Below are 26133 nucleotides of genomic sequence, written 5' to 3' on the forward strand. Positions count from 1 at the left end.
TTTATTACTAGTAAAAGGGTTAAAGTAAGATTATTACTTCTGGGAATTATGCAAGTGGGGTTAGCAAATCTTAACTGATAGCTAAATGCACTCAGGAAAATATTGCCTGTGATGCAAGAATAGTGAAATAAGCTGCAATTTGTGCTTACGGCCAGTGACTGACATTTCTACTGAGAACACGGACACTGGAAGGTCTCTAAAGATTCATTTGATATAGTAAAGAGAATGACCTGTGCTTCTGAGTGAAGCACTGGTACTTGTTATGGTGCAAGCAATGGCAAGTGGAAGAACAAAACAAGAACCTTTTATAGTGATTGGAGGTCAGCGATATTTCTGGATTGCCTTATGTATCTGGGCAGAAAAAAGGGAAGCTTTATAAAGAGGGTAAAAACAAATGACAAGCAAAAGGCAAATAAAGCAGCCATGCTGTAACCCAAAGGATTTTTAGTGCCAAAATGACACCCAAGAGATATTTATACTTACCACAAGCTAAAAAGATCATAATCTTGACCTCTACTGATTTTTTTTTTTTTTAACAAGAATTAAACATTTAAACGCATCCTCTACAACTGCTTACAAGTTTGTGGCAACCCGATGAGGAAAAAACGCATATGATTGCTAATGGTCAGGATTACAAGCTTTGACCCTGTAGTGCAAAAAGAGGAAGTGGGAACTCAGTGGTTAAGGTGTTGAACTTTGGATTTGAAGGTTACGGGAGTTCAGTGATTAAGGCCCATGAATGAAATAGTTATAATATATAATAGTTATATTCTGGATTATGGTATCTGCCAAATGGTATAAATGTAAATGTAAATAATATGTAGATAATGTGTAAAGGCAGTTCCTCCACAGGATTATAGGTAATTATCATCTAATAATGAAGAGGTTCAAAACAATCAACTCTACAGTTCAGTATCACATGTATGACTATAGAGTTTGGTTTCAGATTCAGTTTTATTCTAAAAAACAAAAAAAACAAAAACAAAGCAAAGCTTCATATATTCTAAGACATAAAAGTATTAATTCAGACGGCGACAGGAAGAGAAGGATGAAATAACTGAGAATGATTTCCAAGAGAATGCAGTACACTGAATCGTCACCCTCTTTTCTACATACATTACTGTGTTACCGGGACCCTGCTTGTAAATATGAAAACTTTCACATTTTGTTATATTTAAATTTTTGGTATTTTCAGGAGAAAAAAAAAGTAACGAAAAAGAATAAAATAGTTTGCTAAAGAAGTGCTATGTTATTTCAAGTGTTTCACACACCAAACAAATAGTAAATGTATGGTTAATAATTGCTTGTTTTAAGTATCAAAGAAAAAAAAAGAAAAAAGAAATAATTTGAACACGTTAACACCCAGCAGTGGCTCAGAGCTAAAATAATACAAAAGGTGACTTTTTTATAAAGGAATTTTGTTCATTGAGATAAAAATTAAAAAAGTTTAGTGCATCAAACATTGCTAATTTCTAATTCCAATCCTGTCCCTCTTTAAAAAGTGCAGTTTAGCAAGTAATGTCTTACATTTAACAGAGATGAGTCAATCTTATATTTGAAAGAGATGAGTCAGTTTAAAAACAAAAACAAACAAACAAAAATTTTCTAAAACACAGGACGTACCAAACGTGTCAATTGCAACATAGTGGCCCTTATTCATCATAGTTATGTAGAGATGAGCACAGATTTGAGTGCACAGAAAAATTATGAATTAAATCTGATTCAGGAAAGTGATGAACATCAAAACAAATGATTATTTGAGTACAGATCACTCAGCATTTTTACACTGCTATATCAAACCCCATTAGCTACACTATATGAACTAAAGTATCGGGACACCTGACTTTTCCAGTCACGTTTCTTCCACAAACTTTAGCTACAAAGAGTCACAATTGCATAGGATGCATTCGGGTGCAGTAGTGGTAAATTTTGCCACTTACATGCTTTGCTCCAGTGTGACAATGTGCATGTACACAAACCGAGCTCCATGAAGATGGTTTACATCGGTTGGAGTGAAAGATTTGCAGTAGCCTGCTATAGATCTCGGACCTCAAACCTACTGAACACCTTTAGAATGAACTGACCTCCTCATCAGACATCAGTACCTGACTTCACTGACACCATTGAGGCTGAATGAGCAGTTCTCCACAAGCACACTCCATAATCTAGTGGAACACCTTCCGATAAGAGTGGCGGGAAGACTGGGGAATAAATGTAGACTGGAATAATCAAAAAGCAAATACGAGTTTTATGGTCACATGTCCACAAAATCACATTCATACAGTGTATATGTGTTTGAGGTTCACTGATGCACAAATATGATTATTTAATAGATTTACATTTTTTTCTACTATTTTATATATATTAAAAAAATGCAAAATTATTAAAAAAAAATATATATATATATATGTATATATATAACTGTTACAATCGCTTATGATGTAGATTTAAGTAATGTAAATACAAATCAAGCAGATGTAAAGTAGACTGCTCACATTTTTCCCCCACACACTAACCAGATGTATGTCTGATCATACTGAGTCACCAAAATATAAAACTGATAAATAATGAAAATGTTTATATAAAAAAAAAAACAGCTTTGGCTGTAAGTAACATTAATGAATGAGGGCCATTATGACAGCAAAACGTAACAGTCAGCATAAACATCAATCATTTCATCTAGATTAACGAATACATGTACAACCAACCTCAAAAAAAGGCTGGTTCAGGAATGTATAGTTTTGAATAATATGTCCAGTATTTAAGGTAAGAACGTACTATGCTTTTACTTTAACAAATGTTGAAAAAAAAAATGTATAAAGTAATGAACACCAAGACTTGTGGGAAAACACTGTCTGGTTATTTAAAAAAGGAATGAAAACAATGAAAAAGAAATGGCATTCATTATTGTTAAGCTACACTGACACAAATAAATGTCTACAGAGAATATCCTATTTTGAATAACATTGTTTTTTTTTCCCAAAAAACTTTTAGAATTCATTATTAGCGTTTTTTACACCATCCTATCAAAAACAAAATGAGGGGCCTGTAATGGATGAAGATACAGTAGACAATGCTTAAAGAAAGACCACTGAAAAATAAAAACAGGCTGTTGAGTAGTTTAAAAAAAAAAAAAAAAAAAAAAAAAAAAAAAAGAATACCAATAAAAAAAAAAAACAGAGCCTTGACCGCTACTGCATAAGACAGTCAGGAATCTGTGGAAATTACAGTGTTGTTTTAGAGCATAGTAGTTTGAAACCTACCCTAATATAATCTAGAGTAATACACGCAATCATGGTTTAAACCGAGTTAGAAACAAAACACCAAGACAGATCTTGTCAAATAAAAGACTTCTCCAGAATTGTTGACATTATTCATTGCAATGAGCAAAAATAAATATATATTCTGAAGGGCACATACAATGAATGCTATGCTGAACAGATTTAAAAATAAGTAGCATTGATTTAATTATTGAAACAAATATTATTTGGTGAATTGCATCATCCTCTATGTGCAACAAGGTCGTCAAAGACTTATAAAGGTATCCTAGACCTCTCGTCTATGCATTTTACTTAAAACTCATTTATATTTTCATGTTTGCTCATTAAACAGCGGTCAAATCTGTTTCTGAGAACATTCCAGTGTTGATTTACAGGTATAGTCTGGCTCATGATTTTGTTTAGAGACCCATCTATGGTAAAGTAAACAACCTTGGTTTGGACTTTATTATCGTAGTGTTTAGTGCAATTCATGGATCCAATCATCATAATGTATTTTGCTGATGCCTGTTTTGTTTTTTTTCCTTTGTACACATCTGAGTTAAACACACGACTCTTCTTGTACTAATTTACGATCATACTCCGAGATTCTACATAAATCTGCATTATATACTTGGAAACATTTTGTTTAAGCAGTGATTGTCTTGCTTTTAGAAAAAATGACATGTACATCATAATAGTCAAACTACATGTACTTTGTCAAAGAAAATTTCTGAAGCAATTTTCTTTTTCTCCACAGAAATGATCAATTGTTTGCATTATTTTTAAATATTCAAAGAAAAGAAAAAAAAAATCCCGCCAAATATTGTTCGGGAGAAAATATAGTAATTACTTACAGCTTGAAAAGACATGTACTTTGCCCAATTAATTTTGAATGAGTGTGGTGTAATGATTATTTTATTATTATTATTATTATTATTATTATTATTATTATTATTTTATAGGTGGCAACAATTCGGGAGTAAAAAAAAAGTTTATAACAAATAATAGAATAACTGAGTCATAATATTTACATACACAAACACTTCAGTACTTATGGAGTCTGTTTAAAGCAATAAAGTGTCTGTTTGTTCGATGAAGGCCAGACTTGTATTTTTTTTTTTTTGTACATATATGCATAGTTATCAAACACAAAATACAAATATACAGGCACATGTGTGCGCCGTCACACACTGAATGTCTCTCTCTCTCTCTCTCTCTATGCGCTATCCACTGGCAAACAGGCTTTTATGTGGGAAAGCAGATGCCACAACACTCCATGCAGATCTCGAGGCAGTCAGAGGATTCGCAGCAGGCGTCCATAATGCCGCAGTCCATGTCGCAGGGGCAGTTGCAGTCGTCTCCCAGGTCGTCTGCGCAGCAGCAACAGCAGCAAGCCTCTGATGTGCAAGCTCCGCATGATGCCTGAGCCACCACCATGTTGCAAAGGGTGAGGAACTCACAGAACAGGCAGGCTAGGATGCAGTGCACACAACAGTCTGCTCCCACTAACCGGTTAAGAAAAGACAGTTCAATTAACAGAGAAAAAAATATTAGTAAGACCAAATGTGCACATATACATAATAATCAAAAACATATAATAAATCTACAGAACACAAACAGACTCCTACATCCTTAAAAAAACATCCATATTGAAAATAATTATGCATTTTCAGTACATTTTGACCGACTTATGAATCACAAAATAACTGCGTGGGTGTGCGAGAGAGAGTAGGGTGGATTCCAGCTAAGCAGGGAGGAAAGATGGAAGAATCAGAGAAATTCAAAGGAATGAATTCCACTTTATGGCTGATTAGTAGCTTTGGGAATAATGGGGTTATCATCATGCAAGAGCACAGGCTTGATCACGTAAAGCTGATTAGCAGTGTCCGAGATTTTCCCTGGCAAATTGCAGTAACGCTACCGTTTCTCTCATCCCTGATTAACATTTAACCTCTTTCCTGACCTCTTATAAGAAAGCAGCACATGATTTCAAATTATAGATGTTTAAGATGACAGATACACAGCTTTTCTGCGGTTACAATGGCATAGAAGATGCAGATGTTTTTCACTTAGTGAAATACATGTTCTACATTGAGTAGCATCTTGATTTCTGAACAAAACAATATAAGAGGCATATTAAACAGTTACATCTCACTAGGCATAGTTTTGCCAACTTTGAACCAGGTAATAGGGTTTAATATATATTTTCGAGAAATGGGCTTGATATTGTTATTCCAAACAGTACATGAGCATGGCTTTCATCAGTTCACGTGAGCTGTCAGGAAGACTATTCAGTCTGACTGGAGCTGCCATAAGAAGAATAAAGAGAGCAGCTCAGCCTCAAGACCCCGTAATGCTCATGTTTGTATAATCAGTATTTTATAGGAAAAGGAAATATCCCTGCTTACATGCAGATTCACTAAAAGTAAAATGCACCATTAAAAATTCTGAAACGTTAGAGACATTATATTCAGAAACTTAGACACTGCCATATGTCAGACTTGCAAATTAAATCGATTGTTGACTTTTTTTTTTTTTTTTTTTTTAAACAAGGTTTGCAATTCAAAGTTTGCAAACCTTATGTCAGATTTCTACTGGTAGTTTCTAACACAGATTTATTTTAAACGGTGCTTTATGCATTCCCTTGCATGTAAAATAATCGGCAGTGATTATTATGAAACGTAAGGAATAAGAGGCTTGGTAATATACGCAGGAGACAAGCAGGCCTGCAAAACTGACATCACTTCTAGGAACATGTTATGCTTAATGTCAGCTGTAGCTGAAAAAGTCCAGAATTTAAGAAACCCAAACCAGCCTGAGCACCTCAGAGGAAACAGCATGAGACATCTGGAAAAACCCAGAGGCTAACATCAAAAAGAGGGGCAGCCTGACATAAAACAAGATGGATCTGGCACAGAACAGTGAATTGTGTAGGAACATTGAAATAAAGAAAGCCTTTTTTTTTTCTATTCTTCAGACCCCAAATGACAGGGGAGCCAAAGACAGGCAGAGACAGAAACTTATAATGCCCAGTCAAGTAGGTAAAATGTAAGGCTTATATATATATATATATATATATATATATATATATATATATATATATATATATATATATATATATATATATATATATATATATATGTATATGTATGTATGTATGTGTATGTATGTATGTGTATGTGCGTGCGTGCGTGCGTGCGTGCGTATTTGATTTTTCAGGACCTCACTACATTTCACACAGCAAACTCAACTAGCATACATGCAATTTGAAAAAATTATAAAAATTCTGGGGGAAAATATTTGGCTGCACTGAGGAGTAGAGACAAGAGATAACTATAGTAATATAAAATATTGAATAGCAGCTATTCGGTGGACTCTGCTGCCCTAATTAAATTTGCCAGAGAACTGAAATGAGTGCATGCCTACAACACATGCCTACAACTTACTAGAACTCAAGGTCCTAAACGATTCACGAAACAAAGCAGCTCTCAATTAAAGGTTGCAGTTATCACATTTTAATATAACTGGCAGACATGGAAGCCAAGAATGCAAAAAAGCAGAATCCCCTGAGCACCTCCTTCTAAGGCTTTATTCTTCTGCTTTCCCACCTGTTTAGTAGCTAATTTCCCATGCAAACGGATTATGTTAATCCATGTAAACATTAAAACACAACAGATTGCTGTTCTCCAGTGGGAAATAAATACTTGAGTGAGCATATTGATTTAGACCACAATTCTACAAATAACAGACACAAGCGCAGTAATGAGACTTATTGAAGTGGCTTTTTTCCCCCCTTTCTTACCAATTAACAAGTTGATGGCATGATGCTATTAAAACAGACAATTCGGTCAAATCAATAGGGACACAAAATCTATGCCACATTCTTTCTCTACCATAACTGAACTTTAACATTGATAAGCATGTTGCAACTTTATTTTTTAAGAAAACAGAAATCTATGCATGTTTTGAAGTTACACAAAATTTCTGTTATTAAACCCCCCCAAACGAACATACCATGTAACTACACAATGGACATCTGCTTCATTCTAAATGTTAGTATAAAGGGCAGCATGGAAGAGCACTATGCCAAAGTGGGGGGTGTGAGACAGTACTGTCTCTGTGCATGTGTGCGACGAGCTGAAATGGGCAGAGGTGTGTGTTGGCGAGCCACAGAGCAGATCTTAATGAGAGGACACTGTGAGAGAGGAGAATGAGAGCCCATGCAGAGGTGGAGCTGACATATGGTAGACCCCCTACTCTCCATAGCCTTGTTAAAAGGTCGCACCTTGGTGACCATTACTAATGCACTGGTGAGCGCCTTCATTACAGCATTCAAATCATCATCAAACCTGACAAGGTGCAAGCTGCTTTTTGAATGATCAAAGACCTTGCACAATTTTAGCAATGATACATATCCACCAAATAATAATAATAAAAACATCTACGGAGATAATTATAAAAAATTGAATTTTGATGACTAAATTCATCAAAAATAGTGATTATATTTGTGGCTTTGTTTGCAAGACCAAAGAGAAGGAAAGAGCTTAAAAGGTTTGAGCAATAATTATGCAAAATTACTGAGCTTATAAAATGTGTGTGTGTGTGTGTGTGTGTGTGCGCGCGTGTGTGCGCGCGTGCGATATTGCTTACCCTCTGGAGATGAGCCCGGTTTGTGGGAGCCTGTGGAACTGCCTTTGCTCCTCCTGCTGCTGTCACTGTTGACGGACAGGCTGGAGTGGAGTTTTTTCTGCATGCACTGAGAGACAGGGGGTGGAGGTTTTCTCGTCTCAGAAAAGGAAGCAGAAGAGGCTGCAGGCTGTGTGGTTCCTGGTGGAGTTCTGTGGCCATTGCTCATGCCTGGGTGGAGGCCATTGTGCAGTCGTGTGGCCTCTCCATCACTGGGCTGAGGCTGGGCTGCACACACACGGATTTGAAGAGAGAGAGAGAGAGAGAGAGAGAGAGAGAGAGAGAGAGAGAGAGAGAGAGAGAGAGAGAGAGAGAGAGAGAGAGAGAGAGAGAGAAAAAAGAGAGAGTGAGAAAGAGAGAGAGAGAGAGAGAGAGAGAGAGAGAGAGAGAGAGAGAGATTTAGTTTTAGTCACAATGCTAAAAATGTTATATGCTTTAGAATTACACGCAGATTAGTGTCAAATAACATCAATTATTCCCCAAAATATCAAATTATTACCCAAAATATTTAATTGCACATCATCTTATATTCGAATCATCTTTCAACACAACACAAACTAAAAAAAGAAAATACTTTAGAGAACACACACGGGTGCAAAAGGGAGTGGTAATCAAAATAGGCATGTGTTCCTTAAAAAAATAATAAAATAAAAAAATTTAAAACAGGGGGGTAAAATGCCAGCCTATAGCCACAGGCGAGTCTTATCTATCTAAAGTTAGTGTTTGGGTGATGTAGCCTGTTTGTAAAATGCAGTTACTTCAACACTGAACCAGTACATTAGGCTTGCATCAAGAAAAAATTAAAAGCCATGTAGGTTTTGGATTTGTAAGGATGGAAAAAAAAAAAACACCTGCTGTGATCCATTATCAGAGGTCTGTCCATCCAGAACAGCAGCCTTCACCGACTAAGAATTTGACTTTCATGTCATCTTTGCTCATAATAAGGTCCACGCTGCCATGATGTACATTCACTCACATTCTTCACATGTTACAGGCTTGAGAAGGTGCTGGGATGAACTGATCTACCTGAGAAAAAAGAAGCAATGGCATTCTCCTGTGTATTAACTCTACTGGGAAAGCAGCCTTCCTCACCATCTGTATCAGAGAAGGAGTCACACCTTAGACACTTATTGAGCTCTGAATTATTCATCTTTCTTTGCTCCTGTACATTCTTCAGTTTCACTTTGCATTTTCTTTATGCAAGTCTATACAACAGTAATCATAATCCAACTTTTTCGACAGCTTGCAACTTAAGCATTGATTTGCAAAACGACTGAACTTTTCAATGAAGTCAGCAAGAGAACAGCTTTTTTTTCTTGTCTTTTTTTCCCCCTCATCAGAACACCAACAAGTGCAATTACAGTTAACAAGAGGCGGAAAAAATGCAGCCCACTGCTTTTTAACAACACATCACCGAGGGAGATCTCGGACAAGAATGCAAATGTAAAACAATGCAATTAAACACAGGCAGAGCCTGGATCTTCATCCTCTAGCCAATCTACTTGCATGTTCTCCTAAACAAGAGATATGTCCAACACCAAACATGCACAATAAGGTCATGGCTATTATTTCATGCAGCTGCTGGTCAAATTTGATGACTTTACAAGTGTTGATGAATTCAGAACAGAATCAGACAAAAATTATGTCTGCATCTAAAAAAATGGAACAGATACAACACAGAGTCAAACTAAAGACACAACAAGAAATTCTTCAGATTACACCAGCGGTCCCCAACCTTTTTTGAGCCACGGACCAGATTAATGCCAGACAATATTTTCACGGACCGACCATTAAGGTGTGGCGGATAAATACAACAAAATAAAATGATATGACCGGCATAAAAACTGTTATTTTCTATATATAATAATAAACGTGAATCCATTGTGTTGTTTTTTTTGTTCATTTTGCTGGCTTGGGGGTTTCAATTTAGCAGTAATGTTTTGTGCGTTACTGGCCGGAGCCCCTTTAAGAAGGTAGTGGATGTAGGTAAGACATGTGACCAAGGCAAGCATCAAAAGTGAGTTATAGACAGATGTGGTGGAGAGAAGCCGGCAATTTCTAAAAATAAAACATCATTCAGAATCAGATAATAAATAAAACGGAAACAATTTAAGTTATGTATTCGTTCTGTGCGGCCTGGTACCAATTGACCCGCCCGGGGGTTGGGGGACCACTGTTATACAGGAATGACTGTTTTAGGGTACATTTCAAATTCTCAGCTGACGAACAGGTTATACGCAAGTTCAGTAATTCAGTAAAAAATGTGTGTATAATTAATTATATATATATATATATATATATATATATATATATATAAAAACATTCAAATTTAAGGTGGAAAGCCAAATTCATGGATAATCAATATGAACTATGAATAATGCTTCAAGCTCATCATAGTAGAGATCCAAACAGATGCAACTAACCAGAAAAAAAAAAATTTATTATCCCAAGGGCTGTTGTATACAAGTTGCATTAAAACACCATGATCAGAATTGAGGGGGGGGGGGGGGGGTTGGCTTAAATTGGACTTCTAACTGCTCAGTTTTCAACACATCAACAACTGTTGAGAGTGTACATTTGTAGTTGAATAATACATGGTATTCCTCTACTCACTCTGTCAAACACATCACAGGCAAACTGGGGGTGAGTGCTTCTTGACTGTCTAAGCAGCATCCCAATTTGGTTCCCTGCATCTGACAGGCTGAAATATCTTGGGAGAATTTTTAAAAGGCCAATGTTTGATGGATTCATGAAGAACACACAAATATAATTGCCATTTGTCACCATGTGTTCGGCGAATACCCCACACAGGGACCATGCAGAAGGAGCCCGGAGTGAAGCGGCATCGCTGCTGCGGCGCTCTCTATGTAAAACTGTGGATAAACACTATCGTTTTTTTTGTGTCTCGGGAAAATAGCTCCATTGGAAGAATTTCAAATTGTACCCCAAAGACCCAGAGCCAGAGCATCACAGACCTCCCAAGAACGAATATGTATGAATATCATAGGTGCAGCATAAACAAGACTGGGTTAAATATTTAAAGAAACCCCCCCCCCCAAAAAAAAAAACACAGAGGTAAGGAAAGCCAGGTACACCCACACATTTACACTACTATCAGTGGGAAGCTGAATCACAAATAGAAAAAAAAAAAGTTAGACTTCTGCATTTCACCGCTTATTTAGCAGTATATTGTGTATTTGGTTTTGTTTAGTGAAATAAAGATTTGTTTATAGAAATGTGCACCAGCTGTAAGATCCAATAATTCATTTCAGACCTCTGTTGAGTCATCCAGCTAAATAACAGAGAGACGCATTAATCATTTCTAAATAGCTAGAAATATTAAGTTATAATGACTTAACATGGGGAAAAAAATAAACAGTGCTGCAGTGATTTTACTGTAGTTTTTTAATTCAAATAATTTTACATGATGTATATAATTAGTGTACATATAGGTAATGTATATATGTATAGTCCCTTCAAAAAGTTTTGTCCTGTCTAAAGGGAGAGACGTATATTAGGATAAACTCATCCAAAATTATTTATTTATATTCTCCTGTCATCTCAGTTTCATAATATATCCAAATAAAAATATTTAATTTATCCTCCTGTGTCTGCCCCCAGACTGAATGTCTCCTTTAGAAAATATGCAGTAACTTACTAGCCAGGATTCTGTCTTCAAAAAAAAAAAATAAAAAAAAAAAAATACACAGCCTGAGGTGGCATTTTTTCTTCCAAACAAACACACTTGCTCATGCTCCTTTCTATTCAAAGGGATATTCTTCTCATTAGAAACTATATATTTCATACCCATACATATAACACAAAAACAACAAGATTATGTAAAAAAATAAATAAATATATATAAAATGTACATTATTACTAACAATTCAAACCCCACACATGAGCTGACCTTCCAACTCATAGCAAGAACTTTCTTTACTAGTTTAAAAAAATAGTGATCACACTGGAGGTGTGCATTGGGACTGGGGTAATACAGAAGTCCAGCAATTCATGACAGGGGACAGTTCTCCTGCAGGCAAGAGGGAGGTCAGATATGAAGCTCATGGGACAATGAAAACCTAAATGAAAGAATTGTGGACATTCAAGCACATGTACTGTGCCTGGTGTGTATAATCTGGGATCTATATCTATATCTATATCTATATCTATATATATATATATCTATATCTATATATATATATATATATATATATATATCTATATCTATATATATATATATATATATATATATATATATATATATATATATATATATATGTCATATATTTCACTTCTATATTTAGAACTCAAACAAGGGTTTGCTTTTATGTAAATTACTTATATATTCTTTATTAACTCATAGCCAAATAGGTAACATTACAGGAAATATAACTTAATTTCTTTATTATGGAATATGAAGGATGAACAAAAATAAATGCATGAATATTTTAGAAATCAAAATTCCTTTAGGAATAAATGGGATTGAAATAAAAAAAAGGAATGCATTCCCACATACAGACCTTTAGATCTCACTACCACACAAACACTATCTACTTCTGCCTTGACCTACTCTGACTCAAAAATAATCCAAATAGAGTATAAAGCATTTGCATAGCACCACTGAAAGAAAAACGAAATAATTACTAAGATATACAATTTCTTATATTGCTTGACAATTTCATGCATCTATACACATTATCTTATTTCTCCCCCCCACTCGAAGCTAAAAATGAAACACAGCCATAAAAAAAACTTTCTTTTCGGCTTCTCCTGTTAGGGGTCGCCACAGCGGATCCTCCGCACGTTTGATTTGGCACATGTTTTACGCTGGATGCCCTTCCTAACGCAACCCTCCCCAATTTATCCGGGCTTGGGACCGGCACTAAGAGTGGCTGGGGATGGTTCCCTGACCAGGAATCGAACCCGGGTCGCAGCGGTGGGAGCGCTGCATCTTAACCACTAGACCACCAGGGGACCAAACACAGCCATAACGGGCCATATTACTTAATTGTTCAGTAATACTACATTTCTATTCTGTAAGTCATGCAAATTTATTCCCTCAAATAAACTGTAGAAATGACAATAATGTAAAGGTTCTACACACACCTCCTGTATAAACTTGACACTTGACAACTGTCTGATATTCGAAATCACCCTCATTCACACTCACCCACTGTTTCTGCCCCTGCCTGCCTCCTCCTTTAATAACGATGAGGAAAGCCAGGCATCTGGGATTTACTAATTTCAAATTTGGTAATTTGGCTGCTGATTGAGTGGGAAAAAAAAATAGCCCCTTCGGACCTTGTTCTGCTTAATTACATTTTATAGTGGAGAAGGCAACTTGAAAAGACAAGAGTGGGGATTCTTGTGGAAGAAATCTTTCGCAGCTCCAGGGAAAGCAGAGGCAATCATCAATCATTCTTTGATTTCAAAATTGTATTTACTGCGATTAACATGTCTGACTGCTATAGAAATCATTAACTCATTCAGTGAGTGACAATTTGTGTCAAATAACAAATTATTTTCAGTTTTCAAGTCTGAATGCAGTCTCTGAAGTCTCTTTTTTATTGTGCCATCATCATCACAATGCAAAATAAAGAGACCCAAATAACACACTGGGAAAATAAAATGTACTCAGGGTTTTCTCCTTTTTTTGTTTTTTTTAGTTTTTCTGTTACCTATATAAACTCAGGCTTTTTTCTTACAATCTGGGTGTATTCTGGGAAAATAGTGGAATGCAGTAATTGCAAAACTTTACCACAAGTGCAGCTGTAAAATGCACATCTTGTACAGATTTAGTCCTTTTACACAGCTACCACATTTTCTCGAAAGATCAGTTATGACGTGCCTCAGCCCAGGCTGCTGTGGCAGCTGCCAGCACCAATGCACTCCACCCAGCCTCCAGAACAACTCCAAACACAAACCCAGCAAAACAGTGGCGAAAGGGGCAAGATGGAAGGAGAGAGGTATTTTCAGTTTCAGTTACACAGATGACTCACAAATTCCAACAAGCTTCCCAAAAAAAAAAAAAAAAAAAAGTTGTCCAGGGCTGTGGGCTCACCAAAAACAAACTAGCCAGAGTCCAACAGTGTTATACATCAGCTTTACAAACAGACACAAGAATGATGAGTTTTGTATCAGTAGCCAGGAAAAAGCATGGGATCTGGGAAAGAAGCACTTCTCCCCAGTCCACTAGAGACTGGACAGTTCATAAAAATAAAAAAAACCACCTATCGACATGGTTCCTTTATTTGCTCTGTATCAATCTCTAACATTGACAGGACTAATATGACAGCTGTGGGTCAGTGAGCTCTGGCTTTAGGGTGCCAATCAAGACCTTAAGCCTAAAAATCAGGTTAAAGGACAGAGGAGCTTGTGTGTCTGAGTGGCTTTTTAACAGGAGACGGCTGTATCGATTTTAGCGCTGTGTGCACTTCGGCTCCCTGGTCACTCCTGAGTGATCAGAGGCCTGACGGAATGACCTTCTACGGAGCCAGTGAACCTGCAAACATGCAGGGCCAGTGGGGGCCACATCACCAGAGATCTCTGTAATAGAAAAGGGGTTTAACCTTAATGTTGAAGCCAAAACCCTGTTAGAAGGCCAGTAATCCCCCTGCTCTACTATCATTTGAAGGCCCCCCCCTCTCACTGAAAGGCACCAATTCTTGCTTTGGTTGATTCTAAGGCAGGCCGTGTTCTGTGTGGCTGTAAAGTAACTCTCAGTCCTCACACAAAATACTAGCTTTTTTATAGAATGCAAAAACCACAGTGGACACACACACACACACACACACACACCTCATATTTCCATAAGTAAACTTCCCTTTCACAATGAGCTTACCTTGTTTAAGAAGGCTGAGGTTCCTTATTTTGTTTCTGCACAGAATATATTGACATAATGGCATTGTAAAGTTGAGAAAAGTCAAACACACTTTGATTACTTGGAAAGAAATGGATGCATGAATGAGATAATTGGACTAAATCCAACATGCTGAAATTCTTTGGAAGGCTTAGGCATTGACAGAATGCTAATTAAAATGCTTGAAATTTTCCATATGAATTGTATCTACACCCAAGACAATGAGGAAATAATTATCACAGAGGTAGAATCACAATGGCTATTTTAATCAACCTCTGTTCTAGCATTTCACCCTATTTATACCGCTTTGATTTCATGACCCACTGCGAAGTAATCACTTGAAAATTAGCCTTCTGTTCTAATGGGCCCTTACGTTGGAGGCATGTGATCAGACAAAATTAGCATTCTGTGTAGCGTGAACGATATTAAGCCATTCTTTAAAACTAAAGCGATTAGAATATGCAGGATCAAGGAAACATATGCTGCTATATTATTTGATGTTTTTTTTGTTGTTTTTTTAATTAGGCCTGAAACTATTCCGCGAGTAATACGAATGCAAGCATATGGAAGCCCGTTTCTGCCACATTTTGCTAATTCAACTTTTAATTTTTCTCGCAATTCCGTTTTTTCCCCCAGTGTAATTCGAAGCTTATTCGAAAGTCTAAATGTGAAGTGAAAAAAAAATTTTTTTATAATAAAAGAAAAAAAGAAAAAACAACATTACATAAGGGGAAAAAATCCAACACATCAAAAAAAAAAATCAATACATCAACAAAATGATAAATTTAACAATTAATTGTTAAAAATGGTATTTAACAACTGAAAAGTGTCAATTCTGTGTAGTTTTGGGAATTGAAATAAATTTACACCATGATTTAAAACTAACGATTAAATTACTTTTCAAATTTTTTCCCTGTTTAATTGCATTTTAACCTGGTCAGGAATGCTGTAAACTGAAATCAGTCATTTACCTATTCATAAATTATTAGCTGTAACTAATCTCATTATAAATGATATACAATATTCTGAACACCTGGAAAAACACAAATCCTACACACAATCTGCATGAAGTAGATTATATTAGGACACAAGAACACTTGTCTGTCACATGTTTCATAATAAAGCCAATTTCCGAGAAAGAATTGAGCTTTACTACATCTTCACAATGTACATTTTGATGAACCTGCATGGTTAATAGCAATCAGAAAGCTTTATTAATAAACATGTTTTAGGAAGAAGTGCAGTTAAACAGATAATAATACAAAGTTAGAATTGAAGAACTTTATCACAATTCTTGAGGAGAGATATTTATATTTATATTATGGGTGTAATGGTAGTCATACCTAACATTTTTTGTAAGTTTGCAAAATTTTGTTTGTTTATTTATTATCCGACTTGCACTTTGAGCCAATTTATTTTTATTTTTATAATTATACTTGAAAACATACACAGCAATGCCAGGGGTATAAAAAAAAAAAAGACACTAATGAAATATTTTTTAGCGCAGTGTCACTGTGGCTACTCACGTACCAGAAATAAGATTTGTTTTGTGCATGCATGAAAACGCTAAAGAATCCATAGCGCTATCCACTAACCAGGAAGAATTTCTCATAAAAGGAGAAATCCCTAACGATTCCACATATCAGGGGAGTAAATGAATGAAGGCTGGAAGAAATAAAAACATGTGAAAAAGTAGGCTGAAATAAAAACAGGTAAAATTTGAATGTAAAATATTTACTCAATTTTATTAAATCAAAATAATTTGTATATATATATATATATATATATATATATATATATATATATATATATATATATATATATATATATCTCCACACATACACAACACACTTTAGCAGCCATTTAATTATAAGTTCTCAAGGGACAATACTGTAGAAATTTAATTTTATATATTTTAGAGTAGTATGTGCAGCTTGTATAGCAGTACAGATTTACTGTCATCTAAAAATAAACATTAACCAAAATAACCACCAGCCATTACTGTCTAAATACCTGCCAAAAGCGAGTACACCCTAAGTGAAAATGTAAATTCTGTGTCCAAAGTCAATATTCTGTGTTGTTATTTTGTAGGGCTACAACTAACGATTATTTGACAATTATTTTCGGTTTAATCGGATTAAAAAAAATTTTTTAATTTAATTAAGTGTTTAGCTTATTATAACTATATAAACCCTAATGCAGGGTATTTATGCATAAAGTATAGTTAAAAAAATGCAAACGCCACATATTGAGGTTAACTATTTTTAATTTTGACATTTTATAACGCTTATAGTAGCTGCTTGTTGAGGAGTGCATGGGGGGTTAATCCTTTGAACAAATTTACTCATGCTGGGTTGTTTCTCTCTGTAAAAAAAAAATAATACAGCATTTGAGTATGCAAGGTGAAGCAATTTGTGTTAATCAACATTTGTATTGTTTTTAATGATAATTGCAGATGGCAAATTGGTTTAAAAAAAAAATCAAATAACAACAAATATTACATTGTTTTGACAATTGGTTAAAAATAGACAGACATTTTTTTAATTTGTAAAGATATAAGCACCTATAATATATAATTAAATTTTGTATAATAATTAAATGATATGGATAAATTATGCAATCATTGAAAACAAGCATTTGAACGTGGTAAAGCTGCACTAGATCATGTTTGAAAACAGACAAGTTAAGTGTTGTAATAGACAGATGCTATAAAAAGATATTGGAACGGAAAAACAGCAGCAAGCGAAAAGGCTTGATAAAAAAATAAAAATAAAAAGGAAATAATATGCATTGGTGAACAAATGCCAGTATACACAAAAGCACTCAATGAAACCATTACACATGATGTGCCGCCTTTATCCGTGACACCAGTGTGTTTTCTTTTCATGTGCTCGTGCATTACTGTGGTACTTTCATGCTACACACGCTCCGCTTTGCATAACTTGCAGGTTAGAGTGTTCTTTGTTGCGTTTATTATAAAATGCTCCCATGTCTTGGATGACTTGGGACATACTTTTTCCTGCTGCCGTTTGACCTGTACTCTCCACCATTTCGCAAGCGGCTGTTATCTTGCCGTCATGCTAACCCGTAACCTGAGCAGCCCAGCTAATCAATAACGGCATCGTTGACATTTTCATTATCTATTATTATTGATTAGTTGCTGCAGCCCTAATATTTTGTGTGAGCACCATTGTTATCTGGCACTGCCTTAATTATCTTGACAGAGTGTTTTTGATATTGTTATGTTGGAAAACTGCCGTTCAGCCCAGTATCTGATGGGAGGGCATCATGTTCTGCGTCTGAATGTCACAGTACATGTTGGAATCCATGTTTCTCTTAATGAACTGCAGCTTCTCAATCCCAGAAGCACTCCCAGACCATGAAAGCACTCCCAGACCATGATGCTACCACCACCATGCACAATTTTCTTGTTAATCCTCACCAGGACATCGCCACACATGCTGGATACCATCTGAGCCAAACAATCGTCTATATTGGTCTAATCAGACCACAGTACCGCATTTAGACTATAAGCCGCTACTTTTTTTTATTTATTTTTTTACTTAAAAAACTGAACCCCATAACATTAGACCAATGAAATTTCCGAACGGAAACGAAAAATAAAAAAAACGCACCTCATCTGTGTTCTCAGCAGCACGGCATCGGGAGAAAAACTTCCACCGGTGTTGATTTTTAAACGCACAACGATGCCAAAAAAACTTAGTTGTGAAAGGAAGGAGGAAGACAGTAAACAATGACTTTCTTGGTCGGCTACTGTTTAGATACAAGCCGTTGTAACGCGTTGAGTCTGGGTGAAGGGAGAGTAACTCCAGTTGCAACAGAAATCATATAAGCACAGACAGGTTTCCAAAACGCATGCTTTTTTATTTTTCTTGGCAACAGTGTTATGGGTTAGTCAAAGAAACTTAGAAATGAGCATCAGAAAATAATGAGCAATAATCCTCAGTCACAAACGCACACACGCGCAGTAATACCGGCAGAATGCAGTGACGTGCTTTTTCCAAAATGGTGCTCTGCTCTTAAAGGAGCCACAACATATTTTATCCGTTACACCATGTTACAAACACCGTCTTTCGGTAAAGCCTGTGTAAAGTTCATTAGTTTCAGTGTAGACCTGCGGCTTATACACAAGGTGCGGCTTATTTATGTTAAAAATAAAAATATTTGTTTACAAGGGTGCGCTTTATAGTCCGGACATTACGGTACATGGTTCCAGCAATTCATGCTCTTGGAAAAGTTGTCTTCAGCAAGCTGTTTGTGGGCTTTCTTGTGAGCCAGCTTCAGAAGTGGATTCCTTCTGGGACGTCGGCCATGCAAACCGACTTGCTGCAGTGTGTGGTGTATGGTCTGAGCACGGACGAGCGGACTTTACGCTTCTACAATCTCTAAAGCAATGCTGCAGCACTCATGCGTCTGTTTTTTGAAGCAGCTTCTGCACCTGACGCACAGCACGAGGACTCAACTTCTTTGATCGACCCTTGTGAGGCCTTTTCCAAGTAGAACCTGTTTTGGAAAGCCTCTGTATGACCCTGGCCACTGTACTGTAACTCAATTTCAGGGTGTTACTGATCTTCCTTCTGCCTCGGAATCTTTGTGGAGAGCAACAATTTTAATTCTCAAATCCTCAGAGAGTCTTTGCCATGAGGTGCCATGTTGAACATCCAGTGGTCAGTATGAGAGAATTGTACTCAAAGCACCAAATTTTAACTGCTCTAATACAAGATACACAAGTTTGTATGGTCCTGAAAGGCAGACAAAAGCATGAACATGATAAATTGGCCATGTGGCTTTGCATGGTTACACGACATACAGCCGTTATCACTTAGGGTGTACCCATTTTGGTTGCCAGCTATTTGGACAATAATGGACAATAATAAAGGGCAGTAAATATGTACTGCAATACAAGCTGCACATTGACTATCTAAAATATATCCAAGTTTCATTTCTATAGTATTGTCCCTTGAGTAGATATACTAAAATTATTGCTGAAATGTGAGGGGTGTGAGATACATGTGGTCATACACACCAACAAATTTAAGTTTACCTTTAGCATGATGTACCACAAATAAAAACATGGCCTTAGCCATATCCGGTGAATAAGTGAGTTTTATATATGAAAACTATAACTGCAAAAATTGATAAACTGTCACATGTTTCTGATGTGTTATGTCTATTATGATTTTGTGTGTGGGAAGGTGTGCTTGCATATGTTTATGACGATTAGAGATAAAGAGAGAGAAAGAGGGGGAGAGAGAGAGGACACTCTGACAAAGCATACAGCATGAAACTTGGGTTTTTGCACTCCACACAATGGAACTGTAGGAAGAGGGTGTGTTTGTAATTTTCCTCTTCAAAACAAGTGTTGAGAAATTTCCAATCACAACCTCTGTTTCAAATCTGGTTCTATAATTATTTCCTACCAGTTCAGGGGGAATTCAGAAATTAAACATCTTTTCCATTCACACCGATTGATGCGAGTCTATTTGCATAAAACTTACATACAACTTTGTAAATGCTTCAGGATCAATGAATGAAACTCTCAGACCCTGGTTAAACATTTTAGGATTGTTTATACTGAAGTGCAGTTAAAATATGTGCAAAACGTTAACATGTAAAAAGCTTTCCAAGTTATCAAGCTCAAGTTCTTAGCTGTGATTCCCAGATCCAGGCCAGCCAATGCCCATGCCAAACCACAATGGGATTTCCTTACTCAAACAGCTCTCAAAGAGAAGGCTTTGGCCAGGAAACCACATGTAGAATTATCAAGCATTATCCAACTTAACTGTTGCATGTAGAAGGATCGTGGGTTTAAACAAAAACAGGCCATTCTTTTTGTAAACATCTTACTAATAAAGCATACAGCACTACATTCACAACAACAATTTGCATAATCAAACTCAAGCACTGTAGATAACAGGCAAGAATAGTAGAACTAAAGCAAATATACAAATATAAGTGTCAGCAAACAGTGTTTACAAGATTAAAACTACTTTAATGAGTTGTTGTGATATGATTGAGTAAAGTATGTATTGATGCTATGAAACATTAATATCCATGCAGGATATTATCCATCCATTCTTCACAAGATCCAAACTTGCATGCTTTGTAGTTTATGGCACAATAATTCTTATCAAAGTTGCACTCATTGTGTATGTGAATGATTAAAAAATATTTCTCTGTCCATGCATCTTAATAATGGAGATCATCAAACACCACCATAGCTATTAGTTTAATAACTAGTCTATTAAATTAATTACAATTTTAATGAGTTAATTTAAAAAAAGACACCATTTTGTTTGCTTCAGAGACTGTTTGATGAAAAAGTACAATATAATAATAGGAAAATTAAGCCGCTTGAGTAGTGATGTTCGCATCCTATAAATCTAGCATTCTTATCTTTCATATGAGGCAAGTAAATGAGGCAAACCATCAATTTATCTTTGATATTTAAAAATAAATACATCAAACAGGCTATAATTCTAATAGTTAATAAATTAAACAGGCTTTAAAATGAAATCTTCTCACCTCAGAGTCTTTTCAGGGTGTAACCCAATGCAAAATAAAGGTGTCCGATATCACCTAATAAGCAAGATTTTTAAAGAATGCTCCTATATTCATACAGTATATAAAAATACAATATTGTATTTGATTCAGATTTTTGTCAGCCAAATTATACTCTGCCTTGTCTTGTCTGCCCCTTTCTCCTGTCTTCTCAGTGCCTTATATTTAAATCCCAGTCTTGTATTTTTCTCCACAGTATAGAAAAATTTAAATGTACTTTCTAAACTGCACTTCCGCAGCCAGCTATTAGAGGACAGTAAAGCAGCAACACTATTTACACGTTGGATCCTAAAACTCTTAAAGCTTGGCAATATATAAAATGTGTTTGCTTCTCTGGGGTGAACCTTTCTTTAAACCCACATTGTGGTACGTTAATACTGTCAGACACCAGGTGACCAAAATCCTTGACAGATGAATCTGAAGGGTGATCAAGGAGCTGAAACGTGATTGATTCAAAAAGTGCAGAGAAGAGCTAGAGCATATTCAGGTTAATGTTCATGTCTTTGTTGCTCTTATTATTTAGTATACAGCTGAATAGCAGTCTTGTGCTCTTTTTAAAGCAAATAATTTTAACCTACATGATCAATTTAGCTCACTGCATAAAATGGGTGTGGCAAAAACACAAAGTTTAATAAAAGTGATACATTTTTGTTGGACAAAGGGTTTGTACAGTACTTAATACATGGCATGACTTGGGATCTTTGCTAATTATTTAAAAATAAAGTTGTAACCACCTGGCAGAGACAACCACATTTCAGGCTAAACTGTTTTAGCAATTAGCATAATTTGTAATGGCATCAACCTTCACATTTACCACCAGCCAGAAAACATCCACAGGTTGCTTCAATTTGCTTTTGGGCAGTGCAACATGACAGCATAATAAACAAGATCACAATAAACAGTGTCACAAAGTCTTTGTTAAGTTATTACTATTACTGTTATATCTATTGAGCTCTATTTTTTCCCATATATTTACTTACTTACGACCAAATCTGTGGGAAATACCCCTTCACCTTTCTTTCAAGTGTGAAACAGTTTCTCTACCACTCAACTGTACATAGGCTATAATAAGAGCTCAAATACAACACTTTCCACCATCATATTGCCTACAGTTTCTAGCTTCAAATAAATAAATAATTAATTAAATGATTAACTGAATGAAGGAAGGAAAGAGTTTTGCACTCCATTTGCTATGTCAGTGTTTAATCTACAAATTAACACTTACTCCGTATAGGTTCAGCATGGGTGGGGTTATCTGTATTCGTGCCCACTTGCCCATCAGCACAATGTTCTCTAGAAGACAGAGTTGTGTTCGTCTCTGTGGGTTCCGGTAATCTGTTATCACCAGTGTGGCATGTGTCTATGAAAAAATTACACAAAAACATTAGACATAATCCAATTGAGAACACATTAAGTATACAATATATCCACCCTTTACAAGTTCACCAATATAGGGAAAAAAATGAATGGTTTGCTTCTGTATCAGAAATAACAGAATATCTTTAATTTGCCAGATAAAACGGATTTATTTAGTGAGTTGTTGCAGAACAGTGTGGGTGATGAGGTACAAGCCAGAACTCTGGATCAAATTTTCTCAACTTTCCTCCAAGGTATGCAATACCTGCCAAGGTTTTTACAGGCATTTATCTGAACTGAAAAAAAATACAGTATATAGTCAGCAAAATGTTGACTATATACTATATACTTCTTTTTATAAAAGAAACAGGTTACTTTTACATTTTATATACTGGTGTAAAGAGCAGGCCATTGACAGAAAACTGGATAAAAAAACTTTTAAATTATAAACGGCCTTTTTTTTTTGTGCTGCGTCTTCCTTTTAGTCATTAGTGCTTCATTACTTTGTACAACTGCATATCTGATTCATTACAAAAAATATATATAATTACTTTAATACTAAAACTATAAAAGAGAAAGGGCTAATTATCATGAATAAATGTTCACTGAAATAAAAGTAAGATCACAATAAATTAAAATGTCAGTCTTCTGAAGAAAAGACATCTATTATTTGTTTAAATTTACATATCAAAAATGCAGTATATACAGTACTGTATGTTTCTCTTGAACTTGGGATATGGAACTGTGTAAGCTTTCAGTGAGAAAAATGCAATATGAGTCAGCAGAACTACTTTCCTGGACCATCAACACCAAATGGCTGACATGCTGAAGTAGCTTCATATTCAGAGATGAATACAGTGTTACCAGAGCCCAGGGCTGATTTATGGAAAGCCTTTATACAGACAATGACTTCATGAATCGATGCACACTTCCAGTATGCCCAACGTGTAATGCATCACGGTATTTAGTGATTACAGTTTAAAATGAATTGTTCTACTCTCTGCACCTAAAAGGGAAATCCAGTGTTAACTGTGAGGCTTTCAAGGTCTCCTGATTATCCATTTGCAGGCAAAGCTGGTGATTGCTTACTTTGTCCTACTTTGCTATTTTTGACAGTACTGTAATGATGCTTTGTATAAATAGTCTGGTTAACGCTTCAGTGCCCAAAAAAAATGAGACAAGGCTTATTTTTGTTTTTGTGAACATCTCACCAGCAACTAAAAAGTTAATTAAAAACTATAATTGCTGGTGGTCCTGTTAAGAAACACTCTCTCAAGCCTCGAGTTCATAAAATAATAAAAAATATTACCATTCTTATTGGAACCACCCATTAAGGAAGGTATGGTGGCGAGAGAGAGAGAGAGAGAGAGAGAGAGAGAGAGAGAGAGAGAGAGAGAGAGAGAGAGAGAGAGAGAGAGAGAACAGTTAAAGTTGCCAGAAAATCTGAACATTATTTATCTTATATACTGCCTATCTCCCTATTTTAGAGAGTGTGTCAAAGCATTTTAAGAGCACTTCCATGTGTGTAAAGAATCACAGAGTGTTTCATCTGAAATGGAAAACATCTGTCATTAAACAGGAGGGTAAATCAATATCAGCCGACTAACCAACTTTTGCTAACCTGTGATAACCCTAGCACAGCTACAAGGCAGCACAAGACGGAGGATCTGCCCATTTCTAAAGATGTATTATAAGCACTGTACTGTTTTAAGGCATTTGATTATCAGTTTAAAGCGTTGTGCCCATATTCAACATTCAAAAAGACTGCATGTACAGTATAACCTCACTTATGCAGACTTATAGTCTCTACATATGCAGACCTGAACATCACATCCATATGTGCTGGGTGAAAATCTCACTCCAGATTTAGTCCGCTTTGCAGTTTTACTAATGTTCACTCATCTTTTTCTCATTTTGGAGTGTGGTAAAAGGATTTCTGATCATTCATCCACCAGAGCAGTGAGGTCAATCACTGATGTAGGGTTAGGAGGTCTGCGGTGTAGCCCGTGCTCCAATTCATCCCATGGGTGTTCAGTTGGGTAGAGGTTAAGGTTTAGTGGTAATTCACATCAATCTTGCCTTAATGGATCTTGTTTTATGCACGAACTGTGTGCATCCTGGAACATGTTGGAGCTCCTTAGTTTGTGTAAAGGAAATCTTAATTCTAGAAGTAATTCGTTTTTTACAGAGGAAACAGTGTGAGGAATTGCCAGATATGGCTGTGATGGTCAGGTGTAGCCTGGTGTCCACATACTATTGGCATGACATATTTATATACACATTTCTTTAGAAACAGAAGTTCTGAAGCATCTTGTACAGGAAGAAGGTACTTTAGTATAACGAAAAGGAACACTGCTTACACCTCCAACAGATTTGGAAGTATTTCACTTGCACATGTTTTTTTCACAATTGAGCTTAACAAAAATGCTTAATCAGTATATTTATAAACACAGACCTGCCACACTGTGCATGTAAACAGTACAGCCAAGACGTTAAGGCCTATTGCTGCTTTCTCAGTGCATACTGTAGAAAGGCAGAATGAATGTGAAAAGTGCAGTGATGAGTTTTGAACTCGGTTACACCGTGTGTAAGCAAAAGCTGATGGAATAGCTGTCAGGAACATTAACTCAGCCCTCTCTCACCTTGGGAGGTAGCCAGCAGCAGACTCGTCTCATGCTCTCGCTTGTCCGGACCTACAGGCCCCTCCGGAGGTAACACTGTCTCCGCGGACATGAGCCAGACCTCTTGTGGAGATACGGTACACACCCGAAACAAACACACTGCCAACCGTTTGTGTCAGCCGTCGACCCTGTCAGAAAAAAACGCAAAAGCCCGAAGATAAAACCCGAGCTACAAATCCCCTGCTTTCTGAGGAGAAAAGTGACGTCAGCCGGCAAGATGTCGTTAAACTCAAGTGGAAAGTTTTTAGCCCTTTCCTTCTTCTGCCTGAACATGTAAACAGTTCACTCACTCAAATTTCACTTTGCGACATGTTAAGCACTAAAGTTTGAAGTCAGATTTGACCAAGGAGAGCGCTTTTAAATAATAAAACAACAAGGGTTTAGGTAATGTTACCTTTCACACATGTCAACTGCACTGCTTCAGTTCATGGAGCCTCCTGATTAATCATCCTCCGGCAAATCTCGCCGCGTTAAAACTCTGACTGATTTCAAAGGAAAAAAATAAAAAAAATAAATCACCTGCTTTTCGGGGTAAAATAAACTTCTGTTGAAAAGAGCATTTCCGGCTAGCAGCGAAGTTTTGAAGCGACTCGGAGTCGTGAGTGAATCTGAAGAAAACTCGAACTGAAACGTTTTCATCATATCCGGATTCCGCGCGCTCGGCCAGCTGCACACAGCTAGAGCCCGCGCGCACGCGCGCGCCCGCCTG

The 26133-nt window shown here is 36.3% G+C and overlaps 1 protein-coding gene across 2 annotated transcripts; it reads right to left on the bottom strand.

The window, feature by feature from the left end:
* Positions 1-935: 935 nt before the first annotated feature.
* mdfic (MyoD family inhibitor domain containing) lies at positions 936-26133 on the bottom strand. 2 transcript variants are annotated; one of them, XM_083528234.1, is made up of 5 exons: positions 25819-26133; positions 25386-25552; positions 22613-22747; positions 7911-8174; positions 936-4765 (listed from the first exon to the last, which is right to left on the bottom strand). In XM_083528234.1, the coding sequence occupies exons 2-5, from the start codon at positions 25474-25476 to the stop codon at positions 4506-4508; spliced, it is 750 nt and encodes a 249-aa protein (XP_083384360.1). In that variant the 5' UTR covers positions 25477-25552; positions 25819-26133; the 3' UTR covers positions 936-4505. The 2 variants fall into 2 exon arrangements, with proteins under 2 accessions (XP_083384360.1, XP_083384361.1); XM_083528235.1 differs by having other exon boundaries at positions 25944-26125.

The sequence above is a fragment of the Silurus aristotelis genome (genome assembly GCF_946808225.1).
Source record: "Silurus aristotelis genome assembly, chromosome: 24".
NCBI lineage: Eukaryota > Metazoa > Chordata > Actinopteri > Siluriformes > Siluridae > Silurus > Silurus aristotelis.

Coding starts and splice junctions, on each gene's coding strand:
- mdfic (XM_083528234.1), bottom strand. CDS start 25,476: ATGTCCGCGGAGACAGTGTTACCTCCGGAGGGGCCTGTAGGTCCGGAC. Junction 8,175..22,612: donor CCATGCTGAACCTATACGGA/GTAAGTGTTAAT, acceptor GTGTGTGTGCAG/CCCAGCCTCAGCCCAGTGAT. Junction 4,766..7,910: donor ACCGGGCTCATCTCCAGAGG/GTAAGCAATATC, acceptor TTAACCGGTTAG/TGGGAGCAGACTGTTGTGTG.